At 42.6% G+C, this 18088-nt stretch overlaps 1 protein-coding gene across 1 annotated transcript in view; it reads right to left on the reverse strand.

Annotated features, from left to right (window-relative positions):
* Window positions 1-9923, reverse strand: part of LCP2 (lymphocyte cytosolic protein 2) — a 51643-nt gene extending 41720 nt beyond the window's left edge. The window contains exons 1-2 of the mRNA XM_073355965.1: window positions 9557-9923; window positions 4824-4886 (exon numbers count right to left, since the gene is read on the reverse strand). Of these exons, the coding sequence (XP_073212066.1) occupies window positions 4824-4886; window positions 9557-9634 (141 nt within the window). The 5' untranslated portion in view covers window positions 9635-9923. The remainder of the gene's footprint in view (window positions 1-4823; window positions 4887-9556) is intronic.
* Window positions 9924-18088: the final 8165 nt, after the last annotated feature.

Raw genomic sequence — 18088 nt, forward strand, 5'->3', positions numbered from 1 at the left:
GGGTCAGGAGTCTTATGCTGGCAACACACTCTGAAACCAGGCAAGTTTTGCACTATGGTTTTTCAATGACGGTTTTACACAGATATATTTGTTACCTGACATGACAACATGCTTAGCACAGTCCTAAGGGCGCCATTGAACATAATGTAATAAAGACAAGGGACAGTGCAGTGTGGGTTACACAAGGAAACTTTAACATATGCAGGGGCTTAAGGTAAAAACTCATAATGTTTTGCACAAAACTAGCTGATTTTTAATTTTTTAAAGGGAAATGGGCTGGTGGATTTTGTTCATATACTTACAGTTAAAGGGCTAGCTTGTCCCTGGCCTAGCTCAAATGTGTGTGCTCCTTTGCACATCTTGTGCAAGGACCAGCGACTGTCATAGAAACAGCTCCCTCCCCTAAATTGTGCCAAAGGGGGTAGCGTGGGGGGCAATGTCTTCCTGTCCCCCAAGAAGCTGCCCTCCTGCACCAGGAGAAGCAGTTGCATCTTCCCGAAGTGCCCATCCCACTCATCAGGTGCAGTTCCACATTACCTCCAACAGGGCCCAGTGTCTCAATGGCATAATCTGGCTCAATATGAGGGAAGTGAAAGATCTGCATGTTATATGTGCTTTTAAAAGGACACGGTAAACAACTTTAAAATGGCATTGGGGGATTCCATATATGGGTGTCAGCTTCAGGCCATATCTGATCAGTTTTGAAAGTAAAAATGTTTGGTTTTTCTAACTGCCAGCTTTCCAAACTCCTCTTGGAACCTGAAAGTCAGTCTGGGATCTTCCTGGCTCACATATCGCAATAAGTGGTCGTCTCTAATTAAACTTGGTGAACAACTCTATTGAAGAATGTTCAGCCTAGAGCAGAATCAAGCTGCTGTCCCCAGAGGTGTCCTTGGCTCTGGAGAACTAACATTAGTGAAATATGGTAAAATATATATTTCTCTAAGGGAAACATCCTATAGAATCATAAAATTTAATAATACATTTAAACCAACCCTTAGAATTCTATTATAGGAATGTGATTGTCTCTTAAATTCAGTAGCTTGGTTTAAAAATTCTGTAGGAAGAACATGTCTCTCCATTAAAGTCTACAGAGTTTTCATTTCTAAAGAATCCTATTGATTTAATCCCTAATATATTCTGTAGGACTTTTCCATGCAGGTAGTCAGAGTAGCAATCCTTACTCAAACTAGGGAGTGGATTTGTTGAGTGGGATGGTGCCATTTTTCATTGTCAGGTTGCTTGTATGCCTTTGTGAGTGAACATGAAACCCACAAACATTCATTCTGAACAGTATCTGGCTATCCAAACATAATCTGGCAGTTTCTAATGACTTTTGTAAGATGTAGAAAGACAATTACCCTAAAGAGAAGCAATTGATTTCTTACACATTGCCCTGCAGGCTGGAGTTTTCCTTGTCACATCTTCCCCATAGTTACACTTATGCTTTGAATCTGTAGTAAGCAGAATGTTTTCTAGTATGCAATGGCCAAGTAGGCAAGAAGTTAAAAACAAACAAAAATTATATTGGGAGAAATGAGGAAGCAGCAGCTACTAGCCTGCCTAGTAGAGATCAACCACTGAATCTGCTAGGCCATTTCTGCAGAAAAACACTCTAAACTGGTTATGTATTATAAGCACTTGGTACACAAGGCAAGAGTCAAAGTTCCCTGGCCACATGGGTATTTCACAAATGGCACTATGCTGCACTCCATGATCACTGAGGACTTCGCAGTGACAGCAGGGCTAGAACTCAGATCCTCCTTTTCTTAAACACAGGTGTCTACTAGAGCTGATTGGGACTTTTACAAGGAAAAGGTTTTTCATTCATCGCAAATCTTCTCCGGGTCAGTACGGGATGACTAGTTCTGATTCACAGCAGGGGCTTGAACGTGTGTCTCCCAAAGCCCAAGTGAGTGCCTGGCATTCCAGATGCTCTTTATAGCAGCTGTCTTTCCATATCAAACCAGTCACGAGAAGCTGCCAAATTATGTTTGGAGGAACAGACAATACTAACAGTGAATGTCTGTAGGTTTCACGTTCACTCACGTAGCCACACAAAGAACCCGGCGGTGGAAAAATGATACCATGTTACTCGACAGATCCAGAGTCATGTTTCTTAATTTACAGACTTATCCTTATCTGACATTATAAAACATTTGGATTCTATATAAATTACTCTAACCACTGGATTATGGAGTTATATATACAAAATGCAATAGCTTCAGCAGGAGAGACTGAGAGACATCCACCCCCGAACAGGGAAATGATTCAGAGCAGGAATTTAAGCCTAGGGGCTCATCTACATGGTGTGTTAGTGCACACCAGCTGGGGTGTAAATTCTAGAGTGCACCAGTGTGTTCTGCACTAAAAGTTCCCTCATGTGCATTGACATAGTCCCAGATTACATCAGTGTGCACTAGTGAATGCCAGCAGGCTCCACATTGACAGTTAGTGCACAACATGCTGGTATGCATTAGAATTTACACTGAAGCCGGTGTGCACTAATGCATCGTGTAGACAATCCCTGGGTCTTCCACATTGCAGGTAAATGCCCTAACCATCAGGCTATTGCCTATTCTGGGTGGGTGTTTTTCATTATACAAAAAAAAAAAGAGTTTGAAAGGTCTCAGCTTTGTTTTGATGAAGCACACGAAACATTTTTGAAATCTTGAAAATTTTCACAGGATGAGAAAAATGTTTCCTGCTTAAATCTAATCCTAGTACTTGAGCTGGAAAATAATCTGTTAGTTGTTGGCAATATAAGACCTATAATGTACAGTACAGCAGTTTTCCTTCTATCCAGCAGAAGGTGGTACCCTGTTGAGCACTCTTTCATTTTTAGCAGAAATGTTTTGAATTGCAAAAATTTGATGGATTTTCAAAACTTGACATTTCAAACAAACAAGCAACAACAACAAAACCGAGAAGCTGGGAAGAACTGTAATGAAATTTGTGTGAAATTTCCCCCTTCTTGACTAATTACAGAGCTTCCATAATTAGAATTTTGGAAAATTTTAATTATGGAAGGGGGGAAAAGAAAAAATTTTCAGAGTGAAAAATTGTGAAATTACTTCCCTTGTTTTTCAACTAGCTCTAACTGTAGTCAGTTTATTACTCTGTGTACATGTATATACATCCTCACACTGATTTACAGGGCTCTGTAATTCCAGTTAATGACAGTGCGTAATTATTAGACTAATAAATCTCTGTGTGGTACAATGTATAAGGCACTGAGTGAGTTTCAGGAGACAGCAGTTCTATTCCTGGCTCTATCACTGACCTACTTTGGGTAAGTCATTTCCCTTCTCTGTGCCTTAGTTTCCTTTCCCATCCTTTGTCTGTCTTGTCTGCCTAGATTATAAACTCCTTGTTGCGGGGCTGTCATTAAGTCTTCGTGTGACAATTATCACGCTGGGGCCTCTAATATACATAATTTAAGGTACGTTTCCCTAGAACACCAATCTTGTACTAATGTTCAATACCCCACATAGAGTGTAATTTTTTTTTCTGCAACAAGGTTTTTAATAAGAGACAGATCCTACCACCAGATCTGGACTGTCTATCTCTGAAATTTGAAATAATATATGCACTTAAGAGACTGAGAACAGCCCCCTTGTTTAATGACTGACCCATTAGGATTCTGCCATTTCTAGAGAGGTTCAGATCTCATCCAGATAATTCTTATGTTTATGATGGTATCAGATTTTCAAAAGTGGAGAGATCTACATAGATTATGTTGCTTGAGGAAAAGGCATAACTCTCTAATGCCACTCTCTTTTACATGAGGGCAGTCACAGTACATGGATAAAACTCTGTTTCTCTTGGCTAAAAACTGGGAACTGAATCCTGATTACTAGCAAGATCTGTGCATGTGAATATGCAAACATTCAAAGGACAAAATTAGGCTCTGCTTCAAAGTTTACTTGCAAAGACCCACTGAACTTTGTGAGTCCTGTGCTCTTTTCCGTCAAAGACAAGGGCAGATTGTGTTTTAGGATTATTTCCAAGCTGAGTTTTAAAGATAATTATGATGTTTTTATCCAAATTAAAATGTCAACGTACATGCTGTCAATTGATGTGAAATTAAGACCAGATAATGGCAGCTGTACAAATGAGAAATATGGGTTTGTTGGGCCAGATGAACTGCAGGGGTAAATCAAAGAATGTCCATTAATTTCAGTGCAGCCACACTGAATTATACCCCTGGTGAATCTGGCCTGTTAGTTGTGGTGATTTTAAATACCATTGATTCTACATACAGTTTCAGAAAACAATCATTTTTTATCCATAGGGGCTTAAAATGGCAACCCTTGGAATAAATAGTCTCCAGCAGAGAGTTAGCTTTTATAGGCAAGTGGGTTGCACTGCTCTTCAAAGGTAGGTGGGGAAATCTGACAAGCTGTAGGTTATTGCTAATGCATGAAAAACAAGCATTTCCTAAAAATGACCAAAAAGAAACATAAGCAAATATTGCTGTTGTGAACCTTCACTTTCCATTTAAAAAATCATGTAAAATGTATTCAAGCTAAATGCAGCCATGGGGGTCCTGGTGTTCAGTGTCCATGTTTTAAAACCAGGATCTTTGGTGTAAAACCAGGATGTGGATCTGAAGCGCAGATCCTTGAGCGTATGTAGTCATCTTACTCCCATTGATTCCCATAAGAGTTAAGTGCCTAAATGCCTTTTTGAATATCTGGGCCTTAATACGTAAGCAACTGTGTAGAGGAACAAAGAACACAAGGAACGTCCTTAATTGCAAATGCAAGGGGAAGCCAAATAACATTTATATTGTGACTATAGAACTTTATTGTCGCACTTACCAAAAACCTTTGTCCACTTATGCTGTGTTTTCTGACGACTTTTTCACAGTCCTTATACTTTAACTGTGAATGGAGAGAGAAAGATTGTTACACACTTGGTTAAATCTAAGAGTGGTTTAAGGATTAAATTCGGCAAAGCACTTATGCACAAGCTTAGCTTTAAGCCCATGCTTCAGTCCCAAAGCAACTTAGCATATGTTGAAGTCTGCACGGCCTTGTCTAGAGATTTTAGCTAGAATGTATTAGCTGTATTTGTGTCCTAATCAAGACAAAGCCATCAGGGCCAGGCAGAATTGCAGCCTCTGTCCTGAGCTGCTCCACCTTGCATGGTACAGATCTAGGCTGCCCCTTACTATGGCCAGCACACCTGGCCCCTTATTTATATGCTGATTTATTCTTCTTGAGAAATTTATGAAAAGGCCCCATCATACAATCTCTGCACACATTGTAAAAAAAAAAAAAAAGTACACCACTCCTGTCCTTCCTTGAAAAAGAAGCTGAACAAGTTCCCCGCAATCACCTTGTCCAACAAAAGCTTTGGAAAACAGATGAGCTTGAGACTGCGCTTTCAAACTGCAGCTATCTTGGACTAGTATGGTGCAATATGTTCAAAGCCAAGGAGTATGGAACAAGGGTGTCCTGCTTCCAGCTACTAGACATTCAGCATTGTTATAGCTAACACATCTCCTCTAGGCTGAAATGGCACATCTGTAACTTTGTACATGATCTGTTAACTTTCTTCTCTTCATTATTAACATTATTGGCAATAAATGGTCGTCTCAGGGCTCACCTGGAATGGGACGCCATTGTGGCAGTTGCCTCCATGCTACAATGAAAACGCTGCCCTTGTCTCAAAAAGCATGTAAATTAAATACAAGACAGGAGACTCCAGGTTAACCCAACAAACAGACTGGGGCACAAGGTCACAGAGGATTAAGATCATAATCAGCAGCGGTTGCAGCTGCCTAGCCATTGTTGAGTGTTTTATAGGCATCATGGCAGAGGAGCGTTTGAGGCAAGATTTGAAAGAGGAGAATGTAGTGGTTTTGTGGATGTTTACAGAGAGCTCCTTAAACTTTGTGTTTGAACATACCTGGGATAACATGAGAGAACAGCATTTGATTTTACATGTCCAAAGAGTTAATGCTCAGTCTTAGTTACAGAAGATAGGAGGCTTTCCATTGACTTCAATGGACTCTGGATCAGGTCCAGAGTTGGTAAAGCTCAGGTTAGGGGAGCACAAAGGTGGCTTTTTGCTGCCTTTGTGCATTCCAAATCATGGTTTGGTGAGGGGCTTGTCTGGAACGCAGAAACACTGCTGAAGTTGTCTGCTTTCCATAGCCACTTATTCTGCCCCATGCTGGTTGGAGAACACTCCTGCACTGGGGTAATTCCCCAGGGAGCATTCTATCTCCTTTATACTGCTCCAGAACAGGGAATGTGATCTAAGCTTGTAACTGTGTATTGTTTTAAGGGCTAATCTTGAAAACACTTATGCATATGAGAAACTTTATTTCAGTGAGCAGGCTCCAGTTACTCCTGTATTTGCAGGAATGGACCCTAATTCTGGAAAGCATTTTGGGATGCAGGTTGTATTAAAGACTTTGTTTCAAATGAAGGACCCAATTCTACAAATTATTCCTCCCAGGCATAGTACTTGCTACCATGACACTGGCTGCAATGAGACTGCTCATGGCAGTAAGTGCTACACCTGGGAGGAAGCATTTTGTATGACTGGGACGTAAGTTGGTTTTCCTTCTGATTTTGACAATGCCTGAAAATCCCATTTTCTGGTTTTAAGTGAATTCAGAAATTTACAATTGTGAACTTTCTTCCTTTTTCTCAAAGTCTGAGAAATGAGTTGTGAATGGTGGCCCTTTATCGCTTCCTTCTGAACACAGGATGTTTTGGGGAAAGGCTTTTAGTTTAATAGACCTATCGATCAAAAGCTTTAAATGTGGTAGAGAGTTATGGAGTCAGGGGACCTGAATCTCTGTTGACCTACACTCTGTGTGGTCATTTACACTGGAGGAAGTGATTTTATCTGGATTTGGGGTTGCTCAGAGTCTTTGAAAATCCTTCCCATGGTATCTCAGTTTTGGCAGAGAAAATTAGTGGCTCCTTTTGAAAATGTGGATCTCAACCTTTGGAACTCATTGCTGCAGGATATGTTGAGGTAAATATATGAGTAAGATTCAAAAGAAGATTCACACATTCCTAATTCTAACAAATGACATCCCGAATTACACTCAGAATGATACAAATTGTGAGGGCTAATGAAAGAGAGGAACATTCAGTGGTGAGGGCATAGGATTTGAGATACTTGGATTCAGATCCATGTTCAGACTTTCTGTGTGACTTTGTGCAAGATCCTCTGCCTCAGTTCTCCATCTGAAGAAGGAAATGTCATAACTCCCTAGCTTCCAGGGGTGTTGAGGATTAATAGGCTAAAGAGAGTGAGGTTCTTTAATATTACAGTCATGGGTGGCCATATAAGTATAAAAGATATATATCATATCATTCCTTGCCTGGCAGAGCATAAACTGATCAGTAACTCGTACAAGGAACCCATTTCACCCCACTTGGTAGTTTCCAGTTAATGGTGACATAAAACCCTGTGAACCAGTTAAGAAGTGTGTTTTCCTTATTAATCTGCTGAACTTGGATTTAAATAATGTAGTTCTCAATAATGATAAGATCTGTCTCATTTAAGATATCTCAAGATCTTGGTTTCATTTTACTGCGCAGTTAAGCAGGAGCAAAACAGTTGGAAGTAGAGTACTGCAAAGTTGGCGGTTTCACTTCTCAGGCAATTCGGTAGACGTTTGCTTTGGTTTTGATCTGTGCACATTTGCTACCCATGAACTTCACTTTGCATTTTGGTTTTGAACTTGTCCCAACTCCCCCAAACGAAACCCAGTGAAAGCTGTTGAAACCATTAATTTTGCATGATTTCAATACCAAACAATAAACTGGCCTAGGTGTCTTTGACATTAGTCCCATATCCACTTGAAACTGTTTTGCTGGAATAGTTTGAAAGCCGTAGCAGACCTTTTGGGTTTAAATTTTCCAGACTGTAATGAAAGTTTGGGAATTTGTTGTGAACAGGCACTATAATCAGAGTGGAAACATAGGGAGGTATCACTGATTATTTAAAAATGGGGAAATTATGGAAAATATATATATATATATGAAGTGAATAGATTTAAGATTTAGTAAAAATGGACCAAACTCAACATTGACATACACCCTTTGCAGTTTTCCTAGCATCCGTGAGGTTGCAGGGGGTAAATCAGCACTGAGTTTTGCTTATTCTTTTCAATGTACCTCCCCCCTGCCAGTGTGTAAAATCTTCCGTTCTGCAAAATGAAAGTTAAGAGCTCATCAGGGGTGAAGAGGTATCAAAATGTGTGAAAGCCCCAGCAATATCCAGGCTAGGGCATTAGGGGAAAAGCTACAGCAGGTGAAAGGGGAATGTGTAGAAAGCCTGATGAAACATCGACCTCCAAAGCAGGGGAGAAGAGATGAGGAAATGAGATGGGGGGGTGGGGGTGGGGAAGAAGGTCAGTTGGGATCCTGAGGCAGGGGGAGGCAGTGGGTAGCAGGATCTCTTTTTATTTAAATCTGCCCCTCCAAAGAATTATTATTATCACTATTTATATTACTATTGGCAAATGCTTTTAATTTCAAAGACAAGATATCAACATGGGCATTCTACAAATAGGAGCAGCTGCTATGAGCTGGGGGAGGGATAATATTCTATATATTGTATTTATTTTGGAGGAAAGAATGTCTATCATTTCTCTCCCTCCATCTAGCCTTCTGCTATACCCTGGAGTAATTTTCCTTAGGCACAGATGCTGCACTCACCCCTGTGGAACGTCCCAAGGAAGTCTTTGACACACTTTGTGTGAGCTCAGACAAAAAATCGTTCAGGCCTCATTTTCAAGCTAGCATGGGAGCTCAGTTCATCACCTCACTTCAAAAGGCCTGGTGTGGGGGTCCAAGGCTCAGATTTAAGCACCCAAAGCTCACTGAATCTGAGCACCTACCTCACTTTTGAAAACCCCAGCCCAGATGCTGAAGAACTTTTTTGTGTGTCAACCTAAGCAAGTTTCCATAGCCCTTTTGCTTGGACATCCTTGTTCAAAAGATTGGCGCTTATGAGGTGATCTGTAGATTGAGAATCTGTTTTTCCCTTCTACTAAAGACAAAGTACTGTGGATTCTAAACAAAGCCCTGACATATAACAAGCCTTTGTAACACTAATTAGGAAAGCAATTCAGTCCACATCGGAGAACATGTGTTCATCTTGATTAGTAAGGATCTTTAATTTTGAAAGTCACAGGAATGATCTCGCTGGAGAGGCCTTACGAGGCCTGCATATAATGCTTTTCTACCTTAAAAAATAGATTTAGCATCCTCAACTTTTACAGATCAAAACCGAATGATACATCAGCAAGACATTGGTACCAAAGATTATATGATTTTTCTGAGAAGCCATCACTTTCTCTTGCTATTGATTTAGAATACATTTTTCAGGATTCGTTAAGGGCTTCAGGGTAGGTATAATCCCTTTCTGAAGTGGCATCTGCTGTGATTATTTTAAAAGATAATTTATGCAACCAATTCTGCTCTTAGTATAAAAGAATATATATTTTTTTTTTCCCCAGCACAGAAGTGTTAGTGACTTACTACTCCACCGTACAAGGACAAAACACAGTGAAACTTACTTTCTTGAAGTAGTCTGCCAGGTCATCTGGGCTCCAAGCGACCACCACTGAGCGATAGGGAATGTTTTGTAAATCCATTTCAGCTCTTTTTTCCTAAGCAGTTACAGGATTTTCATGCCAGTAGTATTAATGAAACGGGCAGCCATAGATTTCCTGCCTGTGGCTACCTGCAGCAAATTCAATAATCCACTTGCCTAAGAAATACCCAGAGCTTTTGTTAAACCGTTTTGCTTTTACTTCTGAGTTATGGTGCAAGAATATCCAAGAGAGCAACTGCTTCCTCTGAGTACAAAATGGTCTCTTCTCAGAAAACTTGTCAGCTATTCAGCCTCACCACTTCCTTTATCTGAATCTAAATAAGTAAACAAGGAAGCACAGCAACACAATTAAAGTATTCTGCCTGCTGCATGTAACTGTAATCCTTATGAGCCCTAATTACCAGTACGTAAACTGCGGCGAGTGTTTGTTTATTTACATGATATCTTCATGTAGATAGATTGGTACATTGGCTGCATAGAATTTTGCGCGTGTGCACGCGTGCATGTGCATCTATATTCCCACCACCAAAAAAGGTTGCTGGTTTTGAATTAAGTTTGATTACTTGCAAATCTAGCTTATGCAATCCCTGAAAACCAAGACAAAGTGTAGTTAAGAAAACCCTCTTTAACATACCTCAGGGTCCCATATGTGATATTGATTCCTGACATTGAAACTCTCCCTTATACTGCTAACATATACAAATAATACAATTCACACAACAGATTCCTCTGGCTGCCACCCTTATGCAAACTTTTAGCAATGTCTATGCAACATTCCCATGTATTTGCTGCAGTTATTTGTCATAAGGTATGTGCAGGATGGGGAAAGTATGAGGTTAGTGCTAAGGATTTGCATTAGAGTATATGCAGGAACTCAAATTTAACTATGGAGCTGCAGCCAGCGCCTGCACAATACCCCGTACATAGCTTGGGGATTTCGGCCAGGTGAAACTTCAAAATTCTAAATTTAGGTTTAAAAAACCACATACACCCCACACTCCACCCCAAAAAAACCTTTGATTGCATTTTCACTATTTCACCTCCCCATTTTTCATTGGCTCTAGTGGTGATAAATTCTAAACTATGGACCTATGAGATAAATGAGAAACCCAAGTGAAAAAACAGAGAACATAAATTGAATCTGTTATGCACTTTTGACTAGTTTACCTGTACGCCGCCCATTAATTCGCCTCTGCCAAGACTACTTTCAAACTTCTAGCAGCTTCAAACATTTAACATTAAAAAAGAGAACTTGACAAATATTTCCTTTGTCATCCCTCCCCCAAAACCTAACATGGGATTGACCTTCTGCCCCCAAAATTGTATTCAGTTCTGGTTCAGAGACAGGGATAAAGTTTAATAGTTTGTCGACTTTCTAAGTTAGAAATAGTAGCTCCAAACCCTAGAAAGGGGAGTTTCCCATGTTTCCAATGTGATATACAGTTCATGTAGCTTTTAGCCCTGTTACAGAGGTCATTAATATAGATACTGTATGGCACCGATTATTAATTATTCTTTATTTGTTTGACGGATCCTGTGATCATGAGAAAATATGGATCATGATGACTTCCCACACTAGAGCAAGGTGATACTATCACTCCATAGTATGCAGAGACAAGGTGGGTGAGGTAATATCTTTTGTTGGACCAACTTCTTTTGAGGAGAGAGACATGTTTCAAGCTTACACAGAGCTCTTCTTCAGGTCTGGGAAAGAAAGAGCAGGAGACAGCTGCAGGGAGCATTGTTAGTGAATTAAAGCTTGTTTAATAAACCATAAATCCGGTGTCTTTATTCAGTCTCTGGTTTTTAGGCTATGTCTACACTACCAATTTGTGTCGACAAAAGTGGTGTCAACACCCAAAAGTTGCCATAACAATAATAATAGCAATTTTGTGTTCACACTTGCTCCCTCTGTTAGCAGATCGCACCCTCAGTGCAGGCACTGACAGTGTGATCAATGCAGTGTGGGTACTTGTCCCACAGTCTTTCTCTCACTAGGTGTTGTGGGAAGGCAGAGCGGATAGCAGCACATCTTGGGAACGGGATCAATGTCCCATAATTCATTGCTTTCTGTCCCGGCACTCGATGGGCTTCTGGCTTTCTTTTGCAGCTATTTTTCAATGGCCCTTCTTTGCTGTGCACCCCAGCATCTTTGTGAGAAAGGATGGATCCCGCACTGCTCTCCTATGCTCTGTTAACTGTCATGAAGACATCATGGCTGTGAAGTTCCTAACTGAGGAAGACTCTCAGGCACCCAATATTCTGCGTCATATGAATAGAAACAACTTTAGATTGGTATTCACGGAGCAGCTGCATAGGGTAGACCATCAATTTTGGACTCGGGAAACAAGCACTGAATGGTGGGATCGTATCGTTATGCAGCTGTGGGATGACAAACAGCGGCTCCAGAAGTTTTGGATGCGGACAGCCATCTTCCTGGAACTGTGTGCGGTGCTCACCCCAGACCTGCAGCACAAGGACACTAGAATGAGAGCTGCCTTCTTGGTAGAGAAGCATGTGGCAATTGCTGTGCGGAGGCTGGCAACTCCAGACTGCTACTAGTTGGTCGCGAATCAATTTGGAGTGTGGAAGTCGACCATTGGGGCTACATTAGTTCAAGTGTGAAGGGCAATAAATCACATCCTGCTATGAAGGACTGTGACTATGTGTGTGAAATAGTGGACAATGTGTGTGAAATGTGTGTGAAATAGTGGACAACTTTGCAGAAATGGGTTTCCCTTACTGTGGAGGGGTGATAGATGGCACTCATATTCCAATTTTGGTACCAGACCACCTTGCAACAGAATACATCAATAGGAAGGGATACTAAACCCAGGGTTGTGAGTTCAATCCTTGAGGGGGCTATTTAGGGATCTGGGGCAAAAATTGGGGATTGGTCCTGCTTTGAGCAGGGGGTTGGACTAGATGACCTCCTGAGGTCCCTTCCAATCCTGATATTCTATGATTCTCCATGCTGTTGCAGATTCTTATGGATCACCATGGGTATTTCACTGACATAAGCTCAGGGTGGTCTGGGAAGGTGCATGACACATGCATCTTCAGGAACTCTGGCCTGTACAGAAAGCTGCAAGTGGGGACTTTCTTTCATAACCAGAAAATTACAGTGGGGGATGTTGAGATGCCCATAGTGATCCTGGGGGACCCTGTGTACCCCTTACAGCCGTGGCTCATGAAACCTTACATGGGACACCTGGACAGCAGTAAGGAGCAGTTCAACAACAGGCTCAGTAGGTGCCAGATGACAGTTGAATGTGCCTTTGGCAGATTAAAGGTGCACTGGCGATGCCTTTAATGGCTGGTTGGACCTAACTGAAGATAATATTCCTATGGTCATAGCCATGTGCTGTACATTGCATAATCTCTGTGAAGCTAAGGGTGGAAGGCTTGCTCAGGGGTGGAGTGCTGAGGCAGACCGCTTGGCCACCGATTTTGAGCAGCCAGATATCAGGGCTGTCAGGGGAGCTGAGGGGGAGCTATTCAAATCAGGGAGGCTTTGAGGCAGCACTTTGACAATGAGCACCAGTAACATATATCTCTGCCATGACTCTTGCAAAGAGTGTGTGCTCTTTTCCCCATGTGGAGTGCCTTTCCCTCTCCCCACCCCCGCCAACACTCACCATGCTTTGAGTGTTCACAGAGATGTGTGTTGGCGGGGCTGGGGAGAGGGAAGGGCACTCCACATGAGGAAAAGAGCACACACTCTTTGCAAAGGTCATGGTGCAGTATTCTGGGGAACAAATACTAAAATTCTCCCATACTTTTCCACAGGCCGGGGTAATTCTAGCAGACATCTCACTGCTAAGGGTAAGCAGGGAAACGAGGGTACATCTTCTCCATGCTACTTCTACTCCTCCCTGCTACCTATGCTGCTCACCTATGTGTCGCTTTGGTCCCTGCACAAGTGATTGCCAAATGGCATGGGAAAATTTCCTACAATGCGGGAAGGAATAAAGCTGCTCTGCCACAGAAACTTTGGCAGAGGATTACCAAGTACCTCCAGGAAACTTTCCTGGAGATCTCTCTGGAGGATTCCCATGAGATCTTGGTGTGCATCAACACCCTGTTCTACCATACTGATTAGCTACACAGGGAAATGTCCAACTCACAGAAACACAGCCAGCCTCCCACATTTCTATGCCCTGAACCCACCTCTGCACAACACTAGCCACAGCCACTTACCAAGTGTCTATTCTCCTGCTTCTTGCTCACTGGAGAGCAATTGCTGAGACTGGCTAGAAACCTCTGGAGTGGGGAACAGTTCCTGGCTGTCTGCCCCACTGGGTGACCCTACCAAGAGCTGTACATCCTCGTCTAACTCCACCTTTTCATCAATAACTTAGTCCTCTGAGTTAGGTCCTCTTTCCGCCGCCTCTGTGCCCCTGAAGTATCCACGGGGCTCTTGGCAATGGAGGTGGGGTTGCCACCAAGGATAGCATCCAGCTTCTTATAGAATTGGTAGGTCTTAGGTGAAGCACCTGAAAAATGGTTTGCCTCCCTAGCCTTATAGTACACCTGCCTCAGCTCCTTTATCTTCACTCTGCACTGTAGTGTGTCCCAATCATAGCCCTTTTCGTACAAGCCTCGAGAAATCTGCCCGTAGGTATCTCAATTCCTACAGCTCAAGCACAGCTTGGACTGCACAGCCTCCTCTCCCCATATACTGGTCAGATCCAACAGCTCTGCAGTGGTCCAAGTGGGAGAGCATTTGGTGCGATAACCCGCCATGGTCACCTGGGAAGATGCGATGAGACTGCTCCATGCCAAGCCAGCAGGAAATGGAATTTCAAAAATTCCCTGGCTTCTAAGGGGGAGGGGCGGATGGTTGTTTACCTGACTGCAGGGCAGTGGAGTTCAAATTGCTGACTAGAAAGGTCAGGATGGGCATTGTGGGACACCTCCTGGAGGCCAATTAAAGCGATGAAATCAAGCATTGAGTCTACATTGGCACTTTGTCCACAAAAATGAAGAGGAAAAAGACGTAAATCTCTCATGAGAGTAGATGTGTTTTGTCGCCAAAACCAGACATTTTCCCCAACAAAAGTCATCTCACAGTGTGTACGAACTCACTGTTTGGGTCACCAAAAGGCAGTTTTGACAACAAAACTTGGGAGTGTAGACAAGGCCTTCGGGTCTAGCAAAGTTATGGATTTAAGCACCCAAGCTCGCCTTTTGAAAGTGCTGAAAGGATTCCTTTGATGATGAGGACCCACATTGCCTCCACCCTATTCTTGTCCCCCTATGACTGGAGGGTTGTTAACAGGCCACTTCACCTTGAATGGTCCCTTGAAATATGTGTTAAGTGCTTAAACTAATCAATCTGCTCCCCCTTGTATTTAGCTGTGAATTCTGAGTACATTTCCCAGACCTGAAGAAGAGCTCTGTGTAAGCTGAAAAACATGCCTCTCTCACCAACAGAAGTTGGTTCAATAAAAGATATTACCTCACTTGCCTTCTCTCTCTCTAATATCCTGGGCCAAACACAGCTACAACAACACTGCAAACAGCTATAGCATGCTTACATGTGTACTTCATGCTTTTTGCAGTATCCCTGCTGTGTTTAAAGACCGCTGGAGTTTTCCTGTGATTGGAGTGTTTGTGTAATTTGATAGGTGCAGCCAAGTACATTGTAGCCAAGTAAAGGCAGCTGGACTGGAGAAACATAACTCCTTCATTTGAATGTTCATCTATATTTTTGTGTCAATGCAATTGATTTGCATTTAATTTTCTGTGTGTGTGTGTGTTTGGGTTTTTTAACAATCAGTGGAAAATGTTGATCATGCACTCCAATAGGCATTGAGAATACTGTCATCTGAAAGCTGGTCATGTATACCTATCTCTCGTCTGTAATGTGGGAGAGAGCCCACGCTCCACAAGCCAAGGCCCTGACATAAAGGAACATTATTTTTCCTTTATTACCACCCCTAGAATTCAACCACATTCTCCTCCAATTCTCCATCATTTTCCAGTCACCTCATTGCTTAATCTGTTCCCCTTTCTCTTTAGTCACTGTTGTTACCTACAGTCAGTGGCAGAATAAACACTGGGCCAATGGGGCCCATGCCCAGGGGCCCTGGCCAATTGCGGAGGCCCTGGAGAAATGGGCACATCCACACCCCAACCTGCTCCCCAGCACGAGCACCAGGTGGGTGGAGTGGGGCAAGCCCCTGCATCCTGACCCCTTTTCTCTGGCAGGAGTGCCAGAGGGTGGGGGAGGGGTGGGAGGGAGGGACTGCAGGTAGAAGGTGTGGGGAGGGGCCCCCACTTGCTCTGGCCCAGGGCCCCACAAAATCGTAATCCACCTCTGCCTACAGTAGTGACCCTTCTCTTCCAATCACTCCTCTTCTTCCCAACCAGCCCCATATCTCCCAGCATCCTCAGTAGAGAAGGGAGCAGACCAAGTCCAGTCCCAGTTAGCAGGAGCAGAGAATAGAGAGGAGCTCTGAAGACTTGGTCAGGGGCTGGCAGGGAAGGAAAGGCCGGAGGATTTAAGCAGACTCAGAGGTGTCAATATAGCTAGAAGTCGGTGGCTAAGGAAGCTTGACAAACCTAAAGAGGGAAGCCAGTTAGTGGGAAGTAGCAGAGTGTGGCCCTTGCAGGGGGAGACAGAGCCTCTGGACTGTGAGTAGTGGAGGATAGGGGAATAAAGAAGAACAAATGCAGACCATTGGAAGGGGGAACTGAGTTGGTAAGACATGACCTCAAATCCCATCCAAATTGCAGGTGTCCCACAAAATGCAGTACACAGCATACGCCTATTGCATTGGATCATGATGCTGAAGATACAGTCTGTGAAATCAGTGCAGCTATGTTTATCTGAATGCGTGGTGCTTGGTGCTCCCTTTGTATATGCAGTGTTGTGCCTATTTTATGTAACAAAGATTAAAGGAACATTCTGCACGGACTATGGTCAGAGTGAGTCTGCGAATTAGGTAGAATTTAGTTACGTCTCACTAGATTTCTTCAAAAAAAGGTTGTGATGGGCTGCACTGAGTGTGCACTGAGATGCACCAGAAAAGGGTTCATTGTCCATCCTGGAGACAGAGACTTAAATCAGCCCTTCCCCACAACACCAGACAGCCACGTCAAACCCGGAGGGAGGCATCTTCATGTGGTGTTTTGTAATCAGGAGGGAACAGGTTATAAAAGGATGGAGGCAGGACTGACTATAGGAGCATCTATACCTCTTTCCAGGGCCCTGGTTCCCCAGGCTTGATGACTAGAGCTAGTAGGTAAGAGGAGGGCCTTACCTTCAGAAGGAAAGGCTCAATCACTGTGTGAATGGTAGAGAAGTCCAGATCTCCATGAGCAAAGAGAAGGCCTAGAAGTGAACTAGATTTTGTTTTTTATTCTTTCTGGAGCTGACCCCAGCCTATGCCCAGTTTGGGCAAGGATATTCTATTGATTGATTGTCTCTTTTCAATAAAGGCAAAGCGACTTTTCAATACCAGCTGGAAGTGCATCTATTTTGGCTTGTCTGTGCCCAGTGGACACTTTAATGAGGGGATAACTGCATACATGTCAAAGGTGCTAGGTCCTACTTAAGGCTGAGCATCTGGTATTATACTTTTCTATATTTGGGAGGAGCCATTGGACACTTTCATATCTAAATGACCTCCATCTTAGATTATGAGAGAAAACAAAACAGTCTTCATGTGAGGGCAGCACAAGATACATCTCCTCCATAACACACTGTGTTGCCTTATGTCTGCCTCACAAAATGGCGACTGAAGACCAGCAGACCCTAGAAACGTGGTACACAGAAAATGGAATCATAACCATTCTCAGATGTACACGGGCCATGCTTTGTAACTTGTTTTGTAAAGAACAGAGTCTGGTGCATCTGGTATCTCTACTTCACATTAAAACATGATTCTTTAAGCCCTTGAAAATAAGGGCCAACAATAAAACTGTCTTCTCATTTTGTAACTTCAGTGTGGTTGATATTACTCGAGACTTACAGTTTAGGAGCTGACAGTTTAGAAAGGAAGCTCATGCTGCCCACACACTCCAGGGTTAAAGGAGCAGTAACACCTTCCACCCTCTCTTCGCAGCAGACAATTCCATCCACTGTGCCACCTTCTATGTGGGAGGAAGGAGTCATTTCTAACTGCTTTCAGAATGATTGATTTTTTTTCTCATAATAGCTTGCTTTTCATTTCCACTTTCCTAGGTCCATGTGACTGACTGCAGTGCAAAACAAAGTTTGTAGAATCGTGGAAATTATCTGAATTTTTTTTGAATCCTCTCCCCTTTCCAGTGCAGATATGTTCCCCGTACTACATTTTCTAGTTGACAATTTAGCTTTAGAAATTCCAAGTAACAGAGCTTCCATCACTCCTCCTGTGGGACTATTTCATACTCTGATACTACATGACTAAATTCTTTCTTAATTTCATCCTTTTACTCCTAGCTATCCAGCTGCATACTGCATTAAAGGATCCTTGGTATTTACACCTTTCAAATATCTGTACAC

This window comes from Lepidochelys kempii, chromosome 8 (assembly GCF_965140265.1).
Source record: "Lepidochelys kempii isolate rLepKem1 chromosome 8, rLepKem1.hap2, whole genome shotgun sequence".
NCBI lineage: Eukaryota > Metazoa > Chordata > Testudines > Cheloniidae > Lepidochelys > Lepidochelys kempii.